Source organism: Camelina sativa, chromosome 18 (assembly GCF_030686135.1).
Source record: "Camelina sativa cultivar CO46 ecotype springtype chromosome 18, ASM3068613v1".
NCBI classification, from domain to species: Eukaryota; Viridiplantae; Streptophyta; class Magnoliopsida; order Brassicales; family Brassicaceae; genus Camelina; species Camelina sativa.
Genome location: NC_141897.1, coordinates 22,753,215 through 22,775,798, shown reverse-complemented (window position 1 = coordinate 22,775,798; position 22,584 = coordinate 22,753,215). Strand labels below are relative to the sequence as shown.

General features: G+C 37.8%; 4 protein-coding genes across 53 annotated transcripts; all 4 read right to left on the bottom strand.

The window, feature by feature from the left end:
- Positions 1–286: 286 nt before the first annotated feature.
- Positions 287–1,848, bottom strand: LOC104762759 (putative xyloglucan endotransglucosylase/hydrolase protein 6). The gene is made up of 4 exons (XM_010486115.3): positions 1,499–1,848; positions 1,295–1,395; positions 1,007–1,203; positions 287–876 (listed from the first exon to the last, which is right to left on the bottom strand). Exons 1-4 carry the CDS (start codon positions 1,758–1,760, stop codon positions 492–494), a joined length of 945 nt encoding a protein of 314 aa, XP_010484417.2. The 5' UTR covers positions 1,761–1,848; the 3' UTR covers positions 287–491.
- A 1,541-nt stretch (positions 1,849–3,389) lies between these two features.
- LOC104762758 (cysteine desulfurase, mitochondrial) lies at positions 3,390–5,292 on the bottom strand. Its single transcript, XM_010486114.3, has one exon. It carries the CDS (start codon positions 5,063–5,065, stop codon positions 3,707–3,709), a length of 1,359 nt encoding a protein of 452 aa, XP_010484416.1. The 5' UTR covers positions 5,066–5,292; the 3' UTR covers positions 3,390–3,706.
- Positions 5,293–5,426: 134 nt separating this feature from the next.
- Positions 5,427–13,713, bottom strand: LOC104762757 (calcium-transporting ATPase 8, plasma membrane-type). 50 transcript variants are annotated; one of them, XM_087498324.1, is made up of 37 exons: positions 13,535–13,713; positions 13,320–13,446; positions 13,120–13,229; positions 12,918–13,019; positions 12,660–12,739; positions 12,425–12,549; positions 12,276–12,350; positions 12,131–12,188; positions 11,865–12,044; positions 11,560–11,684; positions 11,375–11,484; positions 11,177–11,284; positions 10,950–11,098; positions 10,632–10,772; positions 10,438–10,561; positions 10,305–10,353; positions 10,129–10,188; positions 9,782–9,939; positions 9,648–9,688; positions 9,501–9,557; positions 9,306–9,423; positions 9,079–9,192; positions 8,802–8,972; positions 8,551–8,714; positions 8,393–8,438; positions 8,215–8,319; positions 8,017–8,115; positions 7,846–7,924; positions 7,665–7,725; positions 7,511–7,581; positions 7,335–7,418; positions 7,081–7,253; positions 6,829–6,987; positions 6,579–6,648; positions 6,426–6,484; positions 6,059–6,135; positions 5,427–5,951 (listed from the first exon to the last, which is right to left on the bottom strand). In XM_087498324.1, exons 12-15 carry the CDS (start codon positions 11,225–11,227, stop codon positions 10,516–10,518), a joined length of 387 nt encoding a protein of 128 aa, XP_087354450.1. In that variant the 5' UTR covers positions 11,228–11,284; positions 11,375–11,484; positions 11,560–11,684; positions 11,865–12,044; positions 12,131–12,188; positions 12,276–12,350; positions 12,425–12,549; positions 12,660–12,739; positions 12,918–13,019; positions 13,120–13,229; positions 13,320–13,446; positions 13,535–13,713; the 3' UTR covers positions 5,427–5,951; positions 6,059–6,135; positions 6,426–6,484; positions 6,579–6,648; positions 6,829–6,987; positions 7,081–7,253; positions 7,335–7,418; positions 7,511–7,581; positions 7,665–7,725; positions 7,846–7,924; positions 8,017–8,115; positions 8,215–8,319; positions 8,393–8,438; positions 8,551–8,714; positions 8,802–8,972; positions 9,079–9,192; positions 9,306–9,423; positions 9,501–9,557; positions 9,648–9,688; positions 9,782–9,939; positions 10,129–10,188; positions 10,305–10,353; positions 10,438–10,515. The 50 variants fall into 37 exon arrangements, with proteins under 50 accessions (XP_087354471.1, XP_087354450.1, XP_087354480.1 ...); XM_087498322.1 differs by having other exon boundaries at positions 9,821–9,939; XM_087498333.1 differs by having other exon boundaries at positions 8,412–8,438; positions 9,821–9,939.
- A 2,189-nt stretch (positions 13,714–15,902) lies between these two features.
- LOC104762755 (LRR receptor-like serine/threonine-protein kinase HSL2) lies at positions 15,903–19,679 on the bottom strand. Its single transcript, XM_010486111.3, has 2 exons — positions 16,576–19,679; positions 15,903–16,433 (listed from the first exon to the last, which is right to left on the bottom strand). The coding sequence occupies exons 1-2, from the start codon at positions 19,205–19,207 to the stop codon at positions 16,054–16,056; spliced, it is 3,012 nt and encodes a 1,003-aa protein (XP_010484413.2). The 5' UTR covers positions 19,208–19,679; the 3' UTR covers positions 15,903–16,053.
- Between the last annotated feature and the right edge of the window lie 2,905 nt (positions 19,680–22,584).

Sequence of the window (22,584 nt, the reverse complement as noted above, 5' to 3'; positions counted from 1 at the left end):
TGGCAACATATCTTAATGAGTTTTACATTATTTCAACAAGTTCTGAACTTGATAAGACATTTTCTTACTACTGTTAAATGCAAATCTGACGCCTTTGCTGGAAATGGGACCATATAGCCTAAACCAATAATATATCTGACTTCCTGCAACAAATCCTTGTAAAACACATCTATATAGCTTTTGAATTCTTTCATTATATAAAAAGTGTCAGCTTATTAAATATGTTTGTAATTTGTAACGCTAAAGAACAAACATTATGCAATACATTTATATTATCATTTTAACATTTTGTTCGCAAAAATCCATGTTTATTATAAATTTTCAACCACAAAATAACCATTATACATCTATACACATGGCGCACTAATTAAGTACGTCTGCACAATTGCATAAAAGGACAATACAATCCACATTTTTCCCACAATTTTTATAGAAAAATTCTCGTACAAGACGAAACATGATCATTGTAAAGCGTACGTATGGTATTATTTTCAAGCACGACACTCGGGTGGTGGGACTGGAAACCTAGACCGGTCGGTACAATAATCATAAACCATATGGTTTACTCTAACCCATCGGTAACGGCGAGCTTCGACGGCGTTAAGCGACTGATAAGCATAACCTTCCCACCAATTGTGAGGGTTCGATGGACAAGAGGTTGGTCCAGGAACAGGACAACCTTCGATGTCAAAATCTTTGTAATAAGCGTAGAAGGGAGCTTTTTTCCAATCAATCTTCTCTAATCCACCACGTGTCGCCCAATCATCGGCTTCCCATAATGTTGAGTAAACTCCCATAGGTTGTGATGTTGGGTAAGCTATGTTCTTGGCTTCGTTGTTTTTGTATTCTCTTATTGGCACATCGTCTACGTAAAAACTGATTAACCAAAATACATAAACCAACGTTAAATGTTTTTTTTTTTCTCCCAAAAAGTAAAAAATGGTGAAATTTTTGGAAATGGTAAAATATTGATTCTATTCGAAAGTTGTATAAGAGAGAAACTTACACAATGTGTTTGTGTGACCATAAGATAGTGTAAGTGTGGAAATCAAGAGCCGGGTCGAACCAAAGATTAACTCTTTGTTCTCTATCTCCTTTACCATGAGCAAATATGTTTGTTTGTACTGAGTAAGGTTGACCACTTCTGTTTCCCAAGAACTCGAAATCTAGCTCGTCTCTCACCGTGTTCGTATCGGAGTTCATCTATAGATAGAATACGCATGAATGAATATTAACCGTTAATGTTTCAAGAAGATGGTATGTTAGTGTAGATACAACCATTTGGTAGACTTACGTAGAAGGCGGTGACCGTACCGGCAGAGTCTCCGGGAATAAGTTTGATCTTCATGCTCACTCGTCCGAATAGATACTTTCTTTTGGAAGCAAATCCACATCCTTTTTAAAGACAAATACGAACATGTGAGGGTATGTTATAGACTTATAGCATAAAAGCCTACTGTTTCGATTTAACGTTACCAAAGGGATATTTATGTGTTACCTGTGCTCTGGTCAAGGACAAGCTGGATAGCTTTTCCTCCGTCCATTTGGCGGATGTGAGACTCCGACCATGCGGCTTTGAAATCCTCGGCGAATGTCGTGGGCCGAGCAGAACTCCTGATGAACATCACCGCAAAGAGAGTAAGAATGCAAAGAACATAAGTATCGAGGAAAGAAGGAAAATATATCTTAGCCATGGGACTTTGTAATTTAAAACAAGTGTCTATATCTCTGCTTGTGAGTAGAGAGTGATAAGTGTGCATGTATGTATTTATACACACAAATCCATTATTTTGTGCCAAACCTTATCATTGCCAATGGGCTTTGGGGATTTAAGACGCTGACGTGGACGGTGTCATCTTAACACAAAGAGACATGGTTTAGCTTTTCAACACAGCTAACTGCAAGCCGTCTCTCTTGGCCTACTCATTTAATCATCTAGTATTAATTTTAATTCTAAAATTGACCTAAAATTTTATGCCATTGAAAATGCAAGGATGAGAATGGTTATCTTCTTGTATTCATATTTGCAAACTAAAATATTAATCAGCCTTAAATTGTGGTTCCTTTTGATAAACATTATTATGAGGTTTCTACTTGTTTAACTACACTACAGCTACTATACTATAACACCATTGACACGCCTAATTTATAAGGGTATTAATCATCATTTGATCACCTTCTTTTCAAATTAGCTATAAGCAGTGTTCGAAAAAGCGTTCTAGACGTTCGCCTCCACCCCGTCTAGGCGCTAGGCGCAATAGCACCGCCTAGACGACCGCTTTGACCGCCTAAAATTGTAGTATCATCATTTTAGTGAATTTTTAGAATTTTAATTGCACAAATTTAAAATTTATAAGGTTTATTTCTATAAACATAATTATAAATGTTTAATATGTTATTTAAAATGAATTGAAATAATGTTTTTATCTATTGTTATGTTTTTGATTTAATATTTTTATTATTCTTATACATATTTTTTATATGTATATAATATCATATATATATATATTAGTTTATAGTGTAAACGCCTAAACCGCTTAAAACCCTCTAGATTCCGATTAAGCGTTCTAGGCACTAGGCGTTGGATCACCGCCTATTTAACGCCTAGCGATTTCTTCAACATTGGCTATAAGTAATGAATATAAAGCTTCCAATTACCAAACATTTAAATATAAAGCTTGCAATTACCAAACATTAGTTAAATGTTTCTCTTGTTTCTTTCTTTTTTCAATATATTTAATTAGAAGAAGAAAAAACAATACGGAGAAATGTTAAGGAAGAGAAGGTATACAAACGTGTGGTTTATAAACGTGAAGGGATGTAACGTCTCAATCGAAGGATGGTTGTGGTATATAACATAACCTATGGTTCTAATTATTTTGGCATAGAGAATTTATAAGTTGAGGTTTTGTATCCATTGGATGCTTCCCATGGGCCACCTACGACCTACTATAATACTTGTTTCTATCCAAATTTCAACAAAAAAAAGAAATAAGAAGAATATACAAATTTATTACATAATTCGGATCATACATATTTTGAGTTTGTAGCAAAGGTCGACTCGAGCGTACGTGGATCCGGAAAATTAAAAAAAAAAACTTTTGTGTACCAAATCACATGGGATAATTATGGTCTACTTCGACTTTACATCAAGGTAATTAATAGTATAGGTCCTTATAGACGTGATGCTTTAAACCTAAAAAATTCAATAATACATTTGCTGTCCTCTTAATGTCAATTTTAATTTCATGTTTTGTTTTTCAAACATCATAAACTCAGTGACTCGCCGACATTGAAGAGGTGAAAACATTTCTTCATCATTTTGAGTGAAAGAAAAAAAAACAGAAAAATAGTAATTTTGAACGAAAATTACAGTAACGAGAGAAAAAAACAAACAAAAAAACTTGTGTATTACCTTGGCTTAGTACGGGTAATAAGCTATAAAGGTTCAGAACACCTACAATTTAATCGTCCACAAAGGATCACAAACCAGAAAATAAGTTGTGTTCCTGCTCTGCTTTATTACAAAACCACACAAGAAACTATCACTTCGAATCTCTCTAGAAAACACTATAGATAACTTACCAACATAACATAGTAAGAACTCAGGATCAGATCATCGTCCATACTCGCATCTCAGCATGGCTCATCCCCGGTTGCGCACAGACCGGAGTTTCCCTGCACGGTTTGAGTGGAAACTGTGGAATCAGTGTTGAGACCATTGAATGTTCTTGATATCGATACCTTCTTTAACCATTTCATAAAGCGGGCTCATTTCCCTCAACTTCACAACTTGTTTAACCGTAAGTTCGACAGCCTTATCGATCTCTTCCTTGGTGGTAAACCTACCAATCCCAAACCTAATCGAAGTGTGAGCCATGTCCTCATCCACACCCAAAGCTCTCAACACATAAGAAGGCTCCAAACTCGCACTAGTACAAGCACTTCCACTAGACACTGCAACTTCCTTCAACCCCATCAACAGACTCTCTCCTTCAACGTAAGCAAAAGACAAATTCAGATTCCCTGAATATCGACTCTCCATTGAACCATTCACCACAACACCATCAAGCTTCTCTCTAATCCCATTGAGCAACCTCTCCTGCAACCCTTTAATCCACTTCTCATCATACTCCATCTCCTTCATCGCCAAATCACAAGCAGCTCCAAACCCAAGGATTTGCTGCGTAGCCGCAGTGCCACTACGCAAACCCCTCTCCTGACCTCCACCATTCATCAGTGGCTCAAGCCTGATTCTCGGCCTCCTTCTCACAAACAAAGCACCAACACCTTTTGGTCCATAGATCTTGTGAGCACTCATTGACATCAATCCAATATTCCACTTCTTAACATCAACAGGTATCTTGCCAATAGCTTGAGCAGCATCAGTATGAAACGGAACATTGTGCTCTTTGCAAATTTGACCAATCTCCTCCATAGGCTGAACCACACCAATCTCATTGTTCACAGCCATAATAGAAACTAGCCCTGTATCTGGCCTAATAGCTTCTCTCAACATCTCTAAATCGACTAATCCATCAGTTTTCACAGGTAAGTAAGTTACCTCAAAACCTTCTTGCTGCAAATGCCTACAAGAATCAAGGACACACTTGTGCTCAGTCTGAGTAGTTATAACGTGCTTCTTCGTGTCCTTGTAAAAGTGCATCACTCCTTTAACGGCGGTGTTGTTCGCCTCCGTTGCGCCGGACATGAAAATGATCTCCTTGGGTGAAGCTCCGATCAGTTTCGCGACCTGGATACGTGCGACTTCGACGGCGTTCTCAGCTTCCCAACCGTAGAGATGCGTACGCGAGTGAGGATTCCCGTACTCATTGATACCAGAATCATTCATCGCATCGAAGACCCTAGGATCAATCGGAGTCGTCGCTTGCATATCTAGATAAAGAGGCCTACCTGAAATTCGAACTCCTTTCATCATAATCGATTCATCCTCGTAATCGGTAGCAGCAGCTGCGGCGGTCGATAGGTGGTGACGCCGGAAAACAACGCCGTGTGGCTTGGATAGAGTTCGGCGGATTGTGGAAGAAATAACCTTAGACGCCATAGATTCTAAACCTCGGCTCGCCTTCTTTACGATTTTTCTCTGGTTGAGTGGATTGATTCTCCTCGATTGCTTCGTGGAGAAGAAGAAGAAGCGAAAGGTGAAGACGATAGCGTCACTGGCGGTTTCGTGACGGAGGAAACGTGGTCGTCTCTCAAACCCTAAACTGGAGACGGTGAAAGTAACAAAGTCTATGAGAAACAGGCCTGCTAATATATAATGGGCCTTTAGTTTGGCCCAATACTTTTTTTTTTTTTTTTTTTTTATCAACGAGGCTCTTGTATATCAGCATCATTCACAATACATATAGGCTATCAGGCTATCACAATTATAATATGGTTCGTTCATTCTAAAGACACCAGCATGACACAAACACATTAATTGGAAGACAAAAAGAGCTAATGTCAAGAGAAAAAATATAACCCCACTTATATAGTGTGGGAAGTTCATGTTATAGGAGATGTTCAATCCAAGCAGCAGCGTGACAATGAGAGTGAAGGAAAACATATGATTTCACTAGCTGGCACCTCCAGCTTTTTTTTACCTCTCAGAGTAGTTTCCATCAATAATGAGCAAAATCTGTGTATGTTTTAGAAACGAGTTCACTTTTTGACTCCAAAGCTATATTAATTTTTCCTGGCCGTCTAGCAAAAATAGTATATGCACCATTCTGGATCACCTCTTCTTGCTGTTGTTCTTCTTCCTTCCCTTCACTTGGCTCTCCAGAGCCTTCAGCCTCTTACTAACAGGACTCAACGATGTTGCCCTCGGGTTTACTGGTGAAGGTGGCAGTGTCTGCTTCTGCGAATGTATAAGCTGTCGCGCCTGTCGGGAGTACTTAGATTGGTAAACCACAATGCCCCTCCTGTTTGGAATGAAGGTACCTTCTCTGCCATAATTCGAATCTGGGGAGTTATTTTTTAACTCACTGGAGACAAAAAGCCTAATAATAAACAACATAGCCCAACAAGCATCTTAGAGATTAAAAGGTCTTACAGCAAGAAAAAAAGCAGATGAACAAAGGTCTCTGAATGAGCATCCCTTTCATTGGAGTGAATAGAGTGACACCATATCTGCAAATTATAAACAAACAATGTATGGTTATTTGGACATATCAACTAAAATAACTCAAAATGTCAGGAGACTACACCAACTCAATAGCCAGCAGAGCATACAAGCTATAATATGACATAGTATAGTAGCGCTCTTGCTTCCCAACTATGATCAACGAGGTGTAATTTTAACATAAAACTCCAAATTTTAATAACTAGTCATAAACAGGGGCATGGACTCTGTTACGATTATCAGACCAAAAGAAGTTTACACTCCAAAGAGATGTTTAAATTTACAAGCAGCAGCTTACTCTTTAAACAAATTCTTCATCTCTTTTTGACCTTCTGCCATCGTAACAGAGTCCATGCCCTGAACGCAAATAAGGAAATCCAGTGCAAAAGAGCAAAAATGAGGAGGAAACCCATAATGTATCAGTATGACTGTAATGAAAACGTTAACATACCTTGTTTTGCATTTCCTCCCGGATGGACTCCAACCGTGGCTTCATCAGCTGCATATGATCATAGAATAGACTACCGATGGTTGCAGCATACGGCAGAAGAAAAAGAGAACAAAGTATAAATGCCACAAAATATAAGTTAAAGTGCATAGACTTATGCTTTCCTTTTGTATGTCAAAATGTTTCAGAACCTAACTACCTGAGTATGTAAACACACAAGCATGACGAAAACTTAATGGTTGAGAGAACTTACAGCTTCTGTTGCCTTCTCTACAAAAGCACATCTCCCCATTCGGAACTTACAACTTCTGTTGCCATTCCTAGAATTCGTCCAGTCATTCGATCAGGATAAAAGGGTTCAAGATCCTCATTCACTCTCCACATCCCGCCAGTTAATCGGTTTCCCCAATACCTATTGACACACAATTAAGAGTAAACGATCAACATAAAACGTTAATTAAGTATCTTTTTATGACATAATTGATCAAAGAAGAAGAACACAAACCTCCTTGACACTCAAAGCAGCAGCACCACCTCTTGAATCACCATTTAGCGAGACGAGAAAGTCAACAATTTTTAGGAAACAAGATAAACACTCACGGTTTTGCTCTCTCCAGTCATGCTAGACTCATCAAGGGCAAGAGAGTGGCCGGATGTTAGCACTCCAACCGCAAGAACCTAAACATAGATTTTAATTTCGATTAGACACATGGTAGTATGGACAAAAACAAAATGAAAATGATAGAACAGACCACCTACCTGATTTCCAATGTTGACAGGTATGACATCACCCACCACAATGTCATAGATTGAAATATCCACTCGCCTTCCACCTCTTGTCACCTGCAGCAATCAACACAGGTGTAGTGTAACTAAGGAGGGAACAAGAAAAAGATTATTGAGGGAGGAAAAATTATATTGGTGCAAATCTATACTTCTAGATGTATGTTTCTCTTTTCATCTCTCAAGTTTTGATAATGGAGAGGCTGTTTGTAGTCACTGACAGCTGTAGAGGAGAAGAAAGCATCATAACAACACTAAGAGTCATTATCAATATTTCACATAATAAGTGAAACAAGTTAACATTACCTGTGACAAGAATCATTGGAAATGCGATGCTTCCTCCATCATACCAACATTCTTTGATCCCCTGTGGATATTAGTTTCCGAATAGGCAAGTTTATGTAAGACCAAGGTTAAATTGCTGTTGACGTTACACTTGCGAAAGTGGGAAGAGCCAGATTCTATTCAAACTGATATCATTACAGACCTATGCTTTTTAATCCCAAGTGCTGAAGACGCTACTGGAGCAACCATCTAAGTGAGATCATGCCAAGCATCCGAAACCTCTGTAATGAAAAAAAAAAACAACACGCCTAATGAGAGTAAGCATGGAAAACCTAAGCAACACAGGAACTATAACAAATGTGCATCTTCATACCAGAATCAAAAATGGTCTTGCGCTGTAGCAAGTCATTATCATGTCCAGTGGTACCTTTCTTTAGGTATTCCTCCTGAGGAAATTTGACAATCCTTGAGGCTGATGCAACAAAAAAAACATGCATACCAAAGTTAGCTAGAGATAAAAAAAAAATAAGCAGACATATATAATAAGCACGTATCATAAGTACAAACTTACCCCTCCACTGCTTGTTGTGATCCATCCTTTGACACAACATTATGACAAGCTGTTTAGGAGTAATTCCATAATATCCCAGCCGGAAGCTGTTGAGTATTCACCAACCTGAGAGAAAAATAATAGAATACCATTAGAAACCAAGCGTTCTCATATGAAACAACAACACACACAAAAATACCTTCTCATCCACCACCCACCAATTTCAGTAGCTCATCAAGTACAATCTGCAACATATCAAAGAAAAGCCACACTTCAGTACTATTCAAACCAAAATGATAGAGTGAAACAGCTATAGAAACCAAACTTGAAGAAGAAGAAGAAGAAGAAGGATCGAACCTTGGCCTTTTTGAGTTTGTTCTCTGCAAACACAGAACCTGGGCCTCCTCAAGTCCACCAGTCAACTGAACAAACATCTCGGCTCCACTTGGCTCCTTGTGTAGTGTACCTTCCATGGCCAACAATTTTCCATTTCAACCAGCTCCATATCTCTCGCCTCGCTACTGAACACAGAACATCACAAAGAAAGAGAGAAATATGAGAACTGCAAACAAGGAGGAGGATGAAAAGAGAGAAAGTTAAAAGAGTACCAAATCTGATTGTAGCCGAAGAGGTAATTTCCAGGGACTCGTTGTCTTTAGATCCGAGAAAACCAAATACTTCTCTCTCTCTCTCTCTCTCTCTCCTCTGATTGCGATACAGAAAAAGGGAGATGAGGAGGGGCAACGCCATTGATGCTGCTCTACGGAAGCTGAGCTATTCTATATACATCATTAGAGGGATTATATATTGTGACGATCACACTACTATGAGAACTGCAAACAAGAAGAAGAAGAAGGATGAAAAGAGAGAAAGTTAAAAGAGTACCAAATCCGAAGAGGTAATTTCCAGGGACTCGTTGTCTTTGCTTCCTCTTTAGATCAGAGAGTACCAAATACTTCTCCTCCACCCAGCAATTTCACTAGCTCATCATGTACAAATCTGCAACAAAGCCATGATGAGTCACAGTTCAGTCAAGGCTCATCATGTACTACCAAAGCTAATTCGCTAATGCGTAAAAGAAACAAAAATACACAGAGAATGAAGAAGGGAACCCTGGCCATTGAGTTTGGCTCTCTGCAAGCAGCATCCTTCATCCAGTCAAGTGAACAAACATTTGGGATCTTCTTCACTTGGCTCCTTGTGTTTCTTCCATGGCCAAAATGCACCTACCTACCAAAAAGAGACGAGGTGAAAAAAATAATATTTTAGTCGGATATATAAGAAAATAGAAGGGCTGAAAAATTCACCTAGGCATGTCTTGTTTGATGGGCTGAAGTTGTTATTGTTGGGCCTTTGTCGGCCTGCTGAACACACACGAAATAAAACGATCAATCAGTCTCTATTGAGAGAGTCAAAGAAGCAAGATGATTTGTCACAGACAGAGAGTCTTTTACCTCTGAGTGCTCGCCAAAACCCCTTATACAGTGCGTAACATCTGCAAGAGACAGAGAAAGATGAACAAATCAGACAATGGATGAGGATTCAAGGTCGGTACTAAATAAATTAGCTCAACCAATAAAAAAAAAACCTGTGGAGAAAGTAGACTTTTGAATTCCTGACCAAATACCTCAAATAATATCTTAGTTCATTGTCTTCCCATCAGAACTTATAGAGTCAACATCTTCTTCTGCGGGCAACCCACAATAATGGAGCATTCGCATCATTTGCTCCATTCACAATGTTTACCTATCCAAGTAACAGTATATTATTTCAAAAAAATGCATGGAACTAATACATTTAGGAGGCGGAAATTAAATGGTTTTAACAATCTATACCCGTGCCATCAAACACAAATCAATGATTTCAAAATAAAGCACAAACTAAACAGAGTTGTCACCAAAATCCAAATACAAACATCTCGAAAGAATGTGTTACCTTAGGTAAGACGAGCATATGAGCTGCCTTTGACGAGATATATCTCCATACAAGAGGTACCTGTAAGAACAAATAACATGACCACAAATTTAGTATCTTGGAATATAGAACACAACTGAGAAAATAATAAACAGAACAAGAACAAACACGTGGAAATTTGAAAGGGTTACGGAGACCAAATGCATGGGGGCCGTGGGAGAAGAAGCTTTCCACCAATATAAATGGCTGCAACATAGAACAGAGAAGTTAGAATTGAGAACTTCGCAGTAGTAATAAAGGTTTTGATAGGCTAGTATAGGCTAGTAGTACCTGAGAGTTCATGTTTCATCAACTTGAGCAACTTTAACATTGAAGGGGTTCTCTCCAATCAGAGGATCCATAAGCTTGTTATGATTGAAAGATCCAAATCCACTTTCCCGGCTGCACTATAAACCTAACACACAGGGAAAGTAAAAAAGCTCAGATACCAAATACAAGAGAAACTTTAGTAATAGTAAGCTTACCAAATTACAATCTTCAATAAGTCTGACAAGTAAAGACACACACCAGACCAGAGAGCTCTGTCGTACTTCAGGAGCACGATGAGCACCAGAGAGCGCTCTTCGTCGGCATCTAGGGTAGCAAAAGGTATGGGATGGCTCAATCTGCGAGAAACAAAACACAAGAAAATTAAGTCAATGGTTGGATTTTGATGAGAATAGAGACAAGGTAATAACATACATAACATAAAAAGAGAGTATAAGGTGGATAATAGTAAAACGGAACATAAAAGAGAACCAATTTGATGTTGTTACTGTTAAGGGGGAAGTAGTTCGTCTTACTGTTGTTTCTGAATCTTCTTCATCAATTCTTCAAACCCTAGCGTAGCGACCGTGTTCTGAAGTACCTTGACACCAGCATTTTGACACAGATGAACTGAATCTTTGACTCCTGGTCTACATGGATCATGTGCACATCTAAAAAAATCAACCTGCAAGGGAGTGTACTATAAGGTGAGCAGCGAAAACCTAAGCAACAAAGGACAAATAACAAATGTGCATCTTCATACCAGAAACAATATAATGGTCTTGTGCTGTAGCAAGTCATCATCAATCATCATGTATAGTGATACCTTTCTCTAGGTAGTCCTCCTGAGGAAACTTGACAATCCTTGAGGCTGATGCAACAAAATAGTTAGCTAGAGACAAGAGATACAAAAAAAAAAAAGCAGACATATATAATAAGAGTCTCATAAGTGCAAACTTACCCCTCCATATTGCTGCTTGTTGTGATCCATCCTTTGACACAACATTATGACAAGCTCTTTAGGAGTAATTCCATAATATCCCAGCCGGAAGCTGTTGAGTATTCACCAACCTGAGAGAAAAAAAAACATAGAAGACCATTAGAAACCAAGCGCTCACATATGAAACAACAACACACACAAAATACCTTCACCAACTGACCCCACGAATGACTCCCATCCCAACGGCTAGGTCACTAACAGACTGAAGAAACCTTCTAACAGCTGGGAGACTTATTTATTAGTAAAACCGCCAAGAGAATCCTTTGTAGGCCTGCTGAACACACACACAAGAACACGATCATTCTATCAACCCTCTTAACTCTAATCGTCTTTGCCACCGGAATAAAACGAATCTACTCCGATGATGATTGATCCCTCAATCTATCACCACCACGTCTCCTTAATTTACAAGTTTTAAAATTTCAAAAATCAAGAAGAAGAAGAATCGAACCTTGACCTTTTTGAGTTTGTTCTGCAAACAGCTGCCTCCAGTCCACCACCAGTCAACTAAACTAACATCTCGGCTCTTCACTTGGCTCCTTGTGTATCTTCCATTGCCAACAGTCTTCCATTTCACCCAACTCCAACAGCCTTCGACTTCAAGGATTCATTCCGGGAAATTAGATGTTACCTGCATCAAACGCAAATCTATGATTTCAAAACAAGGCACAAAACAGAGTTGTCACCTAATACAAACATCTAGGAAGAAGGTGTTACCTTAGGTAAGGCGAGCATATGAGCTGCCTTTGTCGAGATATTTCCATACAAGAGGCACCTGTAAGAACAAAAACATGACCACAAATTTAGTATCTCCGTATATAGAACAAAACTGAGAAAAATAATAAACAGAACAAGAACAAACCAGTGAAGATTTGAAAGGGTTATGGAGACCAAATGCATGGGGGCCGTGGGAGAAGCTGTCCACCAATATAAATGGCTGCAACATAGAACAGAGAAGTTAGAATTGAGAACTTCGCAGTAGCATTAAAGGTTTTGATAGGCTAGTAGTACCTGAGAGTTCATGTTTCATCCACTTGAGCAACTTTTAACATTGAAGGGGTTCTCTCCAATCAGAGGATCCAAAAGCGTGTAATAATTGGAAGATCCAAATCCACTTTCTCGGCTGCACTATAAACCTAACACACAGGAAAGTAAAAAAGCTCAGATACCAAATGCAAGAGAAACGTTAGTAATAGTAAGCTTACCAAATTACAAAATTCAAAGTCTGACAAGTAAAGACACACACCAGACCAGAGAGCTCTGTCGTACTTCAGGAGGAGGAGGATGAGCACCAGAGAGCTAGCTCGTCGGCATCTAGGGTTCAATCTGCAAAAACAAAACAATACACAGAAAAAAAATCAAGTCAATGGTTGGATTCTGATGAGAGTAGAGACAAGGTGATACGATACATAACAAACAAAGAAAAAAAAAAAAAAAAAAAAAAAAGAGTGTGAGGGTGGATAATATATTAAAACAAAACATAAAAGAGAGTAACAAGAGGAACCAGTTTGTTTGATGTTGTTATTGTAAGGCATCTCACTGTTGGTTCTGAATCTTCTTCGTCAGTTCTTCAAACCCTAGCATAGCTTCTGAATCTACTTTGTCGCTTCAAAAGAAAAAGAATAAAACCAATCATCAGAGATAAAAAAAAAAAAAAAAAAAGAAAAAAGAAAAAAGAAGAAGAAGCAAAAATTGGGAAGACAAACCGTGGAATTGGTGGGTGAGGATTGAGGAAGCAAGAACAGAGTAGCAGACACGCAATCTCTCCTACACGTCTCAGATTATGGTTTTGCAATCGTCTCCCCTAAAAAAAACCCTAAAAACAAAAATCAGACAGAGACAAGTATGAGAATTGCAAAACAAGAAGAAGAAGATCGGATTAAAAAAGAGAGAGAAGAGAGAGTACCAAACAAGAAGAAGGAGGAGGAGAAGGGCTCGTGGATCGTTCGTCGTCTTCGCTAATTCCTCTTTAGAAATTCGCCCGTTCGTGCTTTGGATTGAAAAACAATTCCCGCTGTTAGATAAGACAAGATCTTACAACAATATCAGATGTTAGAATTTTGGAAATCCGTTAAATTCTGAGATGAAGGATAGAAGCAGAGATTAGGGCAGCTTACTTACTTAACTTGGATAGAACGTCGTATGTCTACTACAATCGGATCATCCCTTCGGCTTCATCGATTTATCATCGTCTCGAGAGAGACCACCGGCGGCGACAAAGCTGCTTGGCTCTTCGCAGGGAGAAACCAAAATATAAATAAATAAAAAAGATGAAAGATATGATTTTTGTTTTTTCCATCGAGAGAGAAAAGTGATGTGAGAGTATTTATAAGATTTTGTAGGGTTTACTAACTCCTAATAATAAAATAAATAGGATTTCCTTTTCCCTTTTCTTTTGTTTTGCATATTTCCTTTTCTTCTTTTTTGGATTAACTTTTCCTTTTTTTTTTTTTTTGCAATTGTGCTATCAGATCGCAAGATTCACAAGGGTAAGATTATAAATAATAATTATAAAAAAAAGATTGATGATTTCTTTCCCCCAAGAATTATTATAATTTGTTGTAAGAAGAGATGTAGTTGCCTAGTTGGTATTTGTTTATAAGTTAGGTTTTTTTACACAGACAACAAAAAAAAGGAAAAACTTGTATTGTTTTCTTTTTTGTTGTATGTTTGTAATGGTTTTTACGTTTTACATTAAAAACTTACAAAATATATGAAATGGTTCCTAATTGCAAGACATGGAAAAAAATCGGTTTGCTTTGGACTAGTTTAGTAACGCAAAAAAGAAAAAACAGTGTTCAAAATATATTAGGTCTGCATATCCTAGAAGTTTTGATAATACGACCATGTCATGATCCGTATTGAATTGAAAATATTTTGGTCTCAGAGCAAATTCGTGTAGCTTTGAGCTTATAATTGCCTTCGACTTGTCTCCTTTCTTTATAAAGAACAACAACACCACAATGAAGAAGAGATCATCACATTCATTATTCACAGAATAATGAATGCATCAGTTTCTTCATAGGCGTGCAAAACTGGTTTAGAGGATTTCAAGATATTGGTAAGAATTCTACTTTTTAATTGCATTTGAACTATATTGGTAATGAATTTTTAACTTTATTGATTTGAATGTTGTAGGTGATGAAGAGTTCAAGTTTGTTGAAGAGGAAGGAAATATTGTTGTTGTCTAAGTTTATGACTTTGGATTTTGAGTTATGAGATTATGACTTTGGTTTTTGAGTTATGAGATTATGAAACAGTCTTTTCTTCATCTTTTTTCATAATTGATATTTTGTTGGTGAGGTTTGATAATTGATACTTTGATCGTATGTCTACACTTTGGTTTTGTAAAATAAATATCAGATTTTGTAAAATAAATAAGATTTTATAAAAATAAACACTTTGATTTTATACAACTAATCGAAATACTACTTGGGTTTATAAAATAAGTCCGATTTTATAAAAATAAACATGTTTGGTTTAATAGAAAAATTTTAAACACCAAACACAAAATACAAGAAACCTCAAAAATAAAAAAGTTGTCCAATGGACATGGCCATATTTTGGACCATTGTCCATTGTGGACCGTCCAAACTTAGTCCATAAACATAAACGTTCATATTGGACGCACCCATTGGACAATGGACAGTCCATTTGATAGTTATAGTGTGCTGCTCGAGTAATCTCGACTTAGGTCCATCGTCGTAATGTATTTTGATGCTTTCATCCTTTGGTGATACCAAAGTGTCCATCTCACAATCTTTTCCAAGTAACTTCATCGCAACTGGATCATTAACACTGCAAAATATATAAAAGAAGATGAGAAACGGTTCATGACTGTTTGACACTGCAAGCCACAAATGCACAAGTACTTATAACTAAGGGAACAAAAACTGGAAAAAAAAAAAATCATATATATAAATAACAAGACTACAATGAGAGCTAGTATCATCCCGAGAAGTGAATATCACAATTCATACATGTCAGTGGCTTCCAGATTTCAAGTATATATATGAATTCATAGCATAAACATATGACATTTTTACAAACTCCATTCAGCAACTAATTAAAGTAGGCCAACAATATTGTCAAGCATACAGAATTTATAAAATGCTGTCGTATGAATGAATTTTACTTAAAAGTACCACCAAACAACAACATGGACTGAGTATTAATGGGCTGGGCTTACTATTATTCCACCATATTGAGATTTATTTCTAAAACGTTGTCGTTTCAATGCCCTTTTGCTGCTTCCTCTAATCTTTACTTATACTTGGCATTACTTTAGCTCCAAACTTAGCTAAACCTTCTCACGTGTGAAGTTTTCGGTCAAAGAGCCAGGTGTATCTTCACACGGTTTGCCAACGTCCTTATCCCCAGTCCTCTTTTTCCTAAAGTAGACCCTTTGAAGCTTATCAGATGCTACTTTACTAGGGCAAGGTTGTTTTGTATTTGTGTGTGTTCGGCTTTGATTGAAGTATCCTTGTAATATATAAAATTTTCTGTCATTAGATTCTGTTGAGGCACGAAACATACAAGTTTTTCATTAGTTTTCTAAAAGCCCAAACTTAAGTAACATTAGACAAGCCTATTAATAAGCCTATGACTAGAATCAGACGATAAAAAACGACACCGTATCATCACTCGAGTGATTTCTTCTCTTTGAGCAACTCTACTACTTTCTTCATGGTCGGCCTGTTAATCGGAAACGACGAGGTACAAAGCAATGCAACGTCGAGAACTTTCTCTATCTCTTCATATTCTCTCATCGAAAGTTTCATCTTTGGATCCACAAGCTTGCCAAGATTTCGATAATTTCTAGTTGGTGAATCTTGATTCATGGCTCCATCTTCCGGTGACGGAAAAGAACACAAAGCTGCTTCCATTGCAAACTTAACAATGTCCTTATTCTCACCAAAACACGAATCGTTCGGTCTTTTTCCGGTAATCAGTTCGAGCAAAACGACCCCGAAGCTATAAACATCACTCTTTTCATCCACTTTTGACGTGTAACCATATTCTGTAACCACAAACAGAACAACACAAATTTAAAATAATGTTACTAAAAATTTTGGTTATTCGGTTTGAATGTTTCAGAGTTTTGGGTACTCTGGTATATATAATTCATGAATTTGTAGTAATAGAGTTTATAGAATTGTTACCAGGAGCAATGTAGCCGTAGGTTCCAGCAACACAAGACATGGTAGAAACATCGGAGACACCATCATTGTCTTTTCTCTTTAACGGTTTAGCTAAACCGAAATCAGCAACACGTGGCTTCATCTCATGGTCCAACAATATGTTATTGCTTTTAACGTCACGGTGAACAATCGGTGGAACAGAGTCATGATGTAGATAAGCAAGTCCTTGAGCAGCACCCACCGCGATCGAAAATCGTGTCGTCCAGTCAAGTGTAGAAACGGCACGATGTTCTTTCTCCGAATGCAATTCTTTCTCCGAATGCAAAACGTCACCCAAGCTTCCGTTTTCCATGAACTCGTACACCAAAAACCGAAACTCCTCGCCGTTACAGCACATAAGAAGCTTCACGATGTTTCCGTGTCTGACCCGACCCAGTATCTCTACTTCGGATCTGAATACGGATTCAGATTCCGGTTTCTGACCCGGTCCTCCCAAGAGTTTCTTCACCGCGAGCGTTTGACCCGACTTGAGTTTCACTCTGTAAACCAGACCCGACCCGCCCGACCCGATTATGTTCTCTTCCATTAATTGCGGGTATATGTCTTCCTCCGTGAACCCGACCCGCTGGAAAATGATTACTTTATTTATTGGTTTCGGTTTTCTCTTAAATAACGGTTTGGTTTTGATGAATAGCCAAACCAAAGCTCCGGTTAGTACAAGGATGCATAGGATTGAGATCGCGAGGATGTACCGAGTCTCCGGTTTAGATCGGCAAGGTCGAATCGGATCCAAATTCGGGCCACATAGATTCGGGTTACCCAATAAACCGGATCGAAAAACGTCTTGCTGAAACCCATAAGGGATCTTACCATAGAGTTTGTTATCGGAGACGTTGAATTGGTTAAGCTTCAGCTTCAACAGCTCCGACGGAATCTCACCGGTGATTTGGTTATTGGAGAGATCCAGGTAGTTCAATACCGGTAAATCACCGAGTTCCGATGGTATTCCGCCGCGTAAACGGTTGTTCGAGAGATTCAACTCGGTTAACTGGGTGCACGAACTCACCGAACTCGGAATCTCACCGTCGAGTATGTTCTCCTGCATCTCCAGTCTCTCTAGATTCTTCAATTTGTTAATGCAATTCGGAAGAGATCCTGAGAAACGGTTGCGGCTAAGATCGATGACTCTGAGATCTCCGAGATCACAGATACTGGAGGGAATCGCACCGGAGAAATTGTTACCGGAGATCTCGAGCTGAGATAGATGACGAGCATTAGATAGCGAAGGAGGAATCGAACCTTGTAATTGATTGTTGTTGGCTAGCTCGAGACGAGTTAGAGGAAGCTCCCAAAACCTAACCGGAACTTCGCCGGAGAGTTTGTTATTCGCCATACGGATGTAATTAAGCGAACCACAACCGCCGTAATATTCCGGAATTTCGCCGCTCAATTGATTGTTGAAAGTGATGATACGTTCAAGCTTTCTTCTGTAGCAGAGATACGGCGGCAATTCGCCGGAGAATCTGTTCGTCGAGACATCGAATTCAGATATACCGGAGAATCTTCCGAGATTCCTAGGTAACGTCCCCGTGAAGCTGTTGTTGAAGATCTTGAACTCGACGAGATTAGGATTCAAAGCCACGACATCTGGTAATCCTCCGGTGAAGTAGTTATCGTTGAGGTTGAACGAGATAAGTTGCAGAGCAGCGACTTTTTCCGGCAATTCACCGGTGAGATTGTTCTGAGAGACATCAAGATTCCTCAATTCGGTTAAATTTCCGATACTCTCCGGTAATTTTCCAGATAACCGGTTATCAAATAGCTCAATTTGATAAACCGATTTGAGTCTACCGATACTCTCAGGTATTTCTCCGGTGAGAGCATTCATAGCTAAATCGAGATTCTCTAGCAACGCCAGGTTCATGATCGAACGAGGGATTTCTCCTACGAGGTTCGATTTAGTTAGGCGTAGTTCACTCAGCTTCGTCAAGTGACCGAAGATGGATGGAATCGGACTAGGCTCGAAACTGATGTAAGCGAGATCAAGACGAGTCAACTCAGTCAGATTACCTAAAAACGCCGGAACGATTCCACTTAGCGGGTTGTCGTTAAGGTTCAGAACTTGGAGAGAAGTTAATCTCCCGTAGCTCAGAGGTATCTCGCCGGTGAACAAGTTCGATTCCAATTCAAGAACGCGTAGATTACGAAACTCCGGCGAGAATTCAGGTAATTTACCGGAGAAGTTGTTAACGTTGAGTATCAAAACTTGAACTTTAGAACAGAGGGAGAGAGGAGCTGAATTGATCGTACCGTTGAGATTGTTTTGAGAAAGATTGATGGTTATGAGTGTACGTATACGACAGAACCCGTAAGGAAACCCGCCGGAGATATTATATCCGGAGAGATCGATGGCAGTGACGGTGCTACCGTTTCTGATGTTATCGTCGCATGTGATTCCCGTCCAGTTACACGGACTGCGGTTATCTCCGGTTATGATCCAATCTTGTAAATTTCCATCCGGGTCAAAAAGTCGAGTCTTTTTAACCCGGCTAAGAATCTCAGCATCTCCGTTGGAAGAAACTTGGAGGAAACAAAAAAGAATAAGAAGTAGAGAGAGGAACAAGGAGAGAGAAGTAGTAGTAGTGGTCATCATCGTGTTGGGAAAATGATGATGAAAGACGATGAAGGTGAATAAGGAATGTTGTTGTTCATAGGAATCGTGATTAAAGAAGAAGAAAGAAGAAAGAAAAAAAGGTAAGTGGCGTTTAAAAGAGATGGTTATATAAAGATGAACGGATTTGCAGGTTTTTTCCAATGAGACTTTCGCTCGTTTTGGTTGCTTTTCTTGATTCACATGGGAAGTACCAAAGTAGGTTTAGTGTGTGAGTGACAGTTTTTTCTTGAAGTTTTTGTGGAGTCTTAAAAGATATACTAATAAGTTGAAAAGGAATCTAGAAAACTTTTGTTAGTGACTCTTTGAAAACCCCAACATTATCTACATTTTTTTTCTTCTAGTTGGGTGGAATTAGATGAACCTAATAATTAATGTATGGTGTAAAATCGACTAATTTTAGAAAGAACATCTCAGCATACGTCTAATACAAAAATGGTTATTACTTGCTTAATGGGAATTGAAAATTTTTGTCATTGTTTTAAGACATTTTTGGTTATTAGAAAATATAATACGGTCCGAGTGTGAAAAAAGTAAAATGCGAGCAAAGCGTGGGTTAAAATGTCCAAATCTCTTGTGGTTTACAATTACAGACAATCCAAGAATTTTGAATGGGAAGCGAGTTTGAAACAAATACAATTAGAGAAATGCGGAGTAAAACCCGAAAACATGAATATGGAGTGGTAAGTTGGTAACACGTATGTTATAATAACAAGAAAACGTATTAGCGTAAACGTATTATAACGTTTCACCCTTTTTTCCCACTAATGATGTGTGCGTGTGTGAGCTTTCATAATCATAGCTGCATTCTACTAGATTATGTACATTTGTAGGCTTCTATTGGTTGTTTAAGCTTAGATATGCGTTTACATAACAAAATAATTATGTTTGACTTCAATGTCTTTTGATGTGTTTGATGAATCCAAGGACAGAGTTTTTTTATGTTTCACCCTTAACTTTTGAATTTTGGGAAGCAAAATGCGAATTTGTTTGTAAAATTATATGTGGGAACAAATGTAAGATATACTAATTCTTTTCCAATTCGATCGATATGCTACAAGATCATACAAAATTACTAAATAAACAGGTTATAACTAGCATTTCAGTAAATAAATCATACCAAAAAAGGTTCTTCTACGACCAAAACATATATATTATCAAGAAAAATATTTTATTAAGCCTGAAGTTATGTTGTTGATGGTTAATCGAACAACAGTTAGTCAGTAACAGTAGCTTTGACTAGGAAGGAGGATGGTAACTGGTAAGTGTCTGTGTCTCTCAAGTGGATGCATTTACAAACAGAGAATGTTAGGTAATGCTGTGTAGACTTCATTTCATCAACTCTTCCTTTTTAGTCTTCAGTTAGGCGCAGTTAATGTCTAATCTTAAACTTTAGTAATAATTTAACAGTGCAATGAGACTTTTTTACCCTCTCGCCAATTTTGTTTTATGTTCAATGTTTTTGTTCTTGTTTTAACCATCTTCTAGAAGGCAATGACAAATTTGTCATAAAACGCTAACTTCAAAACTAAATGGAAGGGAGCCATTTGAGAAGACACTAGAACCACATTCACGTACGGCTCATCAGAAGTTGAGGCTTCTCTACTTAATTAGCATTCAATTGTTTTGTTTTGCTTTGGAATATGCAATCGCCGGAAGACACTCTACGTCGCCGTGAAGACTCTTCTGTCTGAGTAAATTGTACTTTTAGTCAACATTTAGCTTTCCCAAAACATCTCCTAATTTTTCTTACTTCAAAAGAAATGCATATTTTAGTCACCATTAGAGTAGTACATTATCCACGCTAAAAAAAAATTATATATAAACACTGGTACGTTCCTTAACAATAAAAGTAATTAACAAAAGACTAAATACATTGAATTTATCGAAAAAAATGGATGGGAACATATAATAATGTATGTTTGTGGTTTTTCAATTAAAAGCTCATAACTTTAGAAGGTTGTTGAACTGCTATTCTGTTTTTTTTTTTGTTTCTCACTTTGTTTTTTATACACGACACCACTCTCACTCCACTTATGTGTAGTGTCTCGCTTCTTAAGCATGTTAAATCATTTTTGTGTACATTGTACGAACCGAACGGAGCGGAACAGAACAGAACAAATCTTCAGTACTGCCTGACGACTACTTAAACTAACACTGGAACTCCCGCGGAACATTGGAGGGTGTAATTAATTCGTCTCTAGATATTGGGCTGTATTCTTTAAAGATAAAGCCCATTCTACTATTTTAGTATTCGAAAATAACATGTGGGTCGGGCTAAGGCCCGTATATTCCTGGCCTAATTAATATGTATTTATTCTGATGGTGTGGTGTCACGAGTTTTTTTCCAAACGGATCATTTATTTACTCACAATATCCGCATATAAGAAGAACCTTCTCTCACGGACACATATAATATACGGACGGTTGCAATCATATAAAAACAGATATGGTGTTTTTGGTGTGTGGGACGTTCTCGTGTTTTTGGTGTGTCGGGTCTCGTGTGATCTCTCATTTTGAAAAGAGTATTAATTAAAGCACAAACAAACCACTAAAATTGCAGCAAAAGGAGAAAAATGCGAAGGAAAAAAAAAGTAAAGAAAGGCAAATCTCAATAATGAGTACTCTCGTGATGCTTTTTAACAAATCTATCGTGCGTTTTATAGAATGTTTACGAGACACGTGTGGGCAACTCACGTGTCAAAGTTGACTGGGTCTTCCCTATTTGAAGGATACTATTTGGTGGGATTTGGATTCCAAATGAGAAAAACAAAAAAAAAAAAGCTAAAGTTTCTGATTCGTAATTATAACTTTGCTTTAAAATTGTTTTAACTTGATCAATTTCAATTTATCGAATATGTGATCATTATTACTGTACTGCTAAGTGCTGACCTTGACAGAGAGTCTCAACGGATATGAGTTTAATTTTGTTCAATTTTATTACTTTGGTATAGACAATTTGATAGGAAAATGCAAGAATATAGCACCACTGGTTAAAATTTAGCTGTGTCATCTCATTTTATTACCAGTCGACATTGTTGTTAAGGCGTGGTTTGCGATAACGCATGACTAAAATTTTCAACGTAACATTGATTTCAACCTGTATTATTTGTTTTCAAAATGCTGATAGATATTGTTTGTGTTTATGCATGTGCATAACTTACAATAATGGCAGTAATAATTACATATTAGACAATAAGTATTCATTATTAGGAGTACATCATGCCTTGTATAAAATAAAAGAAGATAGATCATGCAAAAATTATATTTATGTTATCTCATGAATAATGTGGCGAGTGAGCTTTACAGCTAATTACTAAAAATTGATAATTTTTTAAAAAAAGAGGTATATATATGTG

Coding starts and splice junctions, on each gene's coding strand:
- LOC104762759 (XM_010486115.3), bottom strand. CDS start 1,760: ATGCACACTTATCACTCTCTACTCACAAGCAGAGATATAGACACTTGT. Junction 1,204..1,294: donor GTACGGTCACCGCCTTCTAC/GTAAGTCTACCA, acceptor TTCTATCTATAG/ATGAACTCCGATACGAACAC. Junction 877..1,006: donor TGGTCACACAAACACATTGT/GTAAGTTTCTCT, acceptor TTGGTTAATCAG/TTTTTACGTAGACGATGTGC.
- LOC104762758 (XM_010486114.3), bottom strand. CDS start 5,065: ATGGCGTCTAAGGTTATTTCTTCCACAATCCGCCGAACTCTATCCAAG.
- LOC104762757 (XM_087498321.1), bottom strand. CDS start 6,725: ATGCACTTTAACTTATATTTTGTGGCATTTATACTTTGTTCTCTTTTT. Junction 6,136..6,578: donor GGGAGGAAATGCAAAACAAG/GTATGTTAACGT, acceptor TATAATTTGCAG/ATATGGTGTCACTCTATTCA. Junction 5,952..6,058: donor CATCTGCTTTTTTTCTTGCT/GTAAGACCTTTT, acceptor GAATTATGGCAG/AGAAGGTACCTTCATTCCAA.
- LOC104762755 (XM_010486111.3), bottom strand. CDS start 19,207: ATGATGACCACTACTACTACTTCTCTCTCCTTGTTCCTCTCTCTACTT. Junction 16,434..16,575: donor CTACGGCTACATTGCTCCTG/GTAACAATTCTA, acceptor TTGTGGTTACAG/AATATGGTTACACGTCAAAA.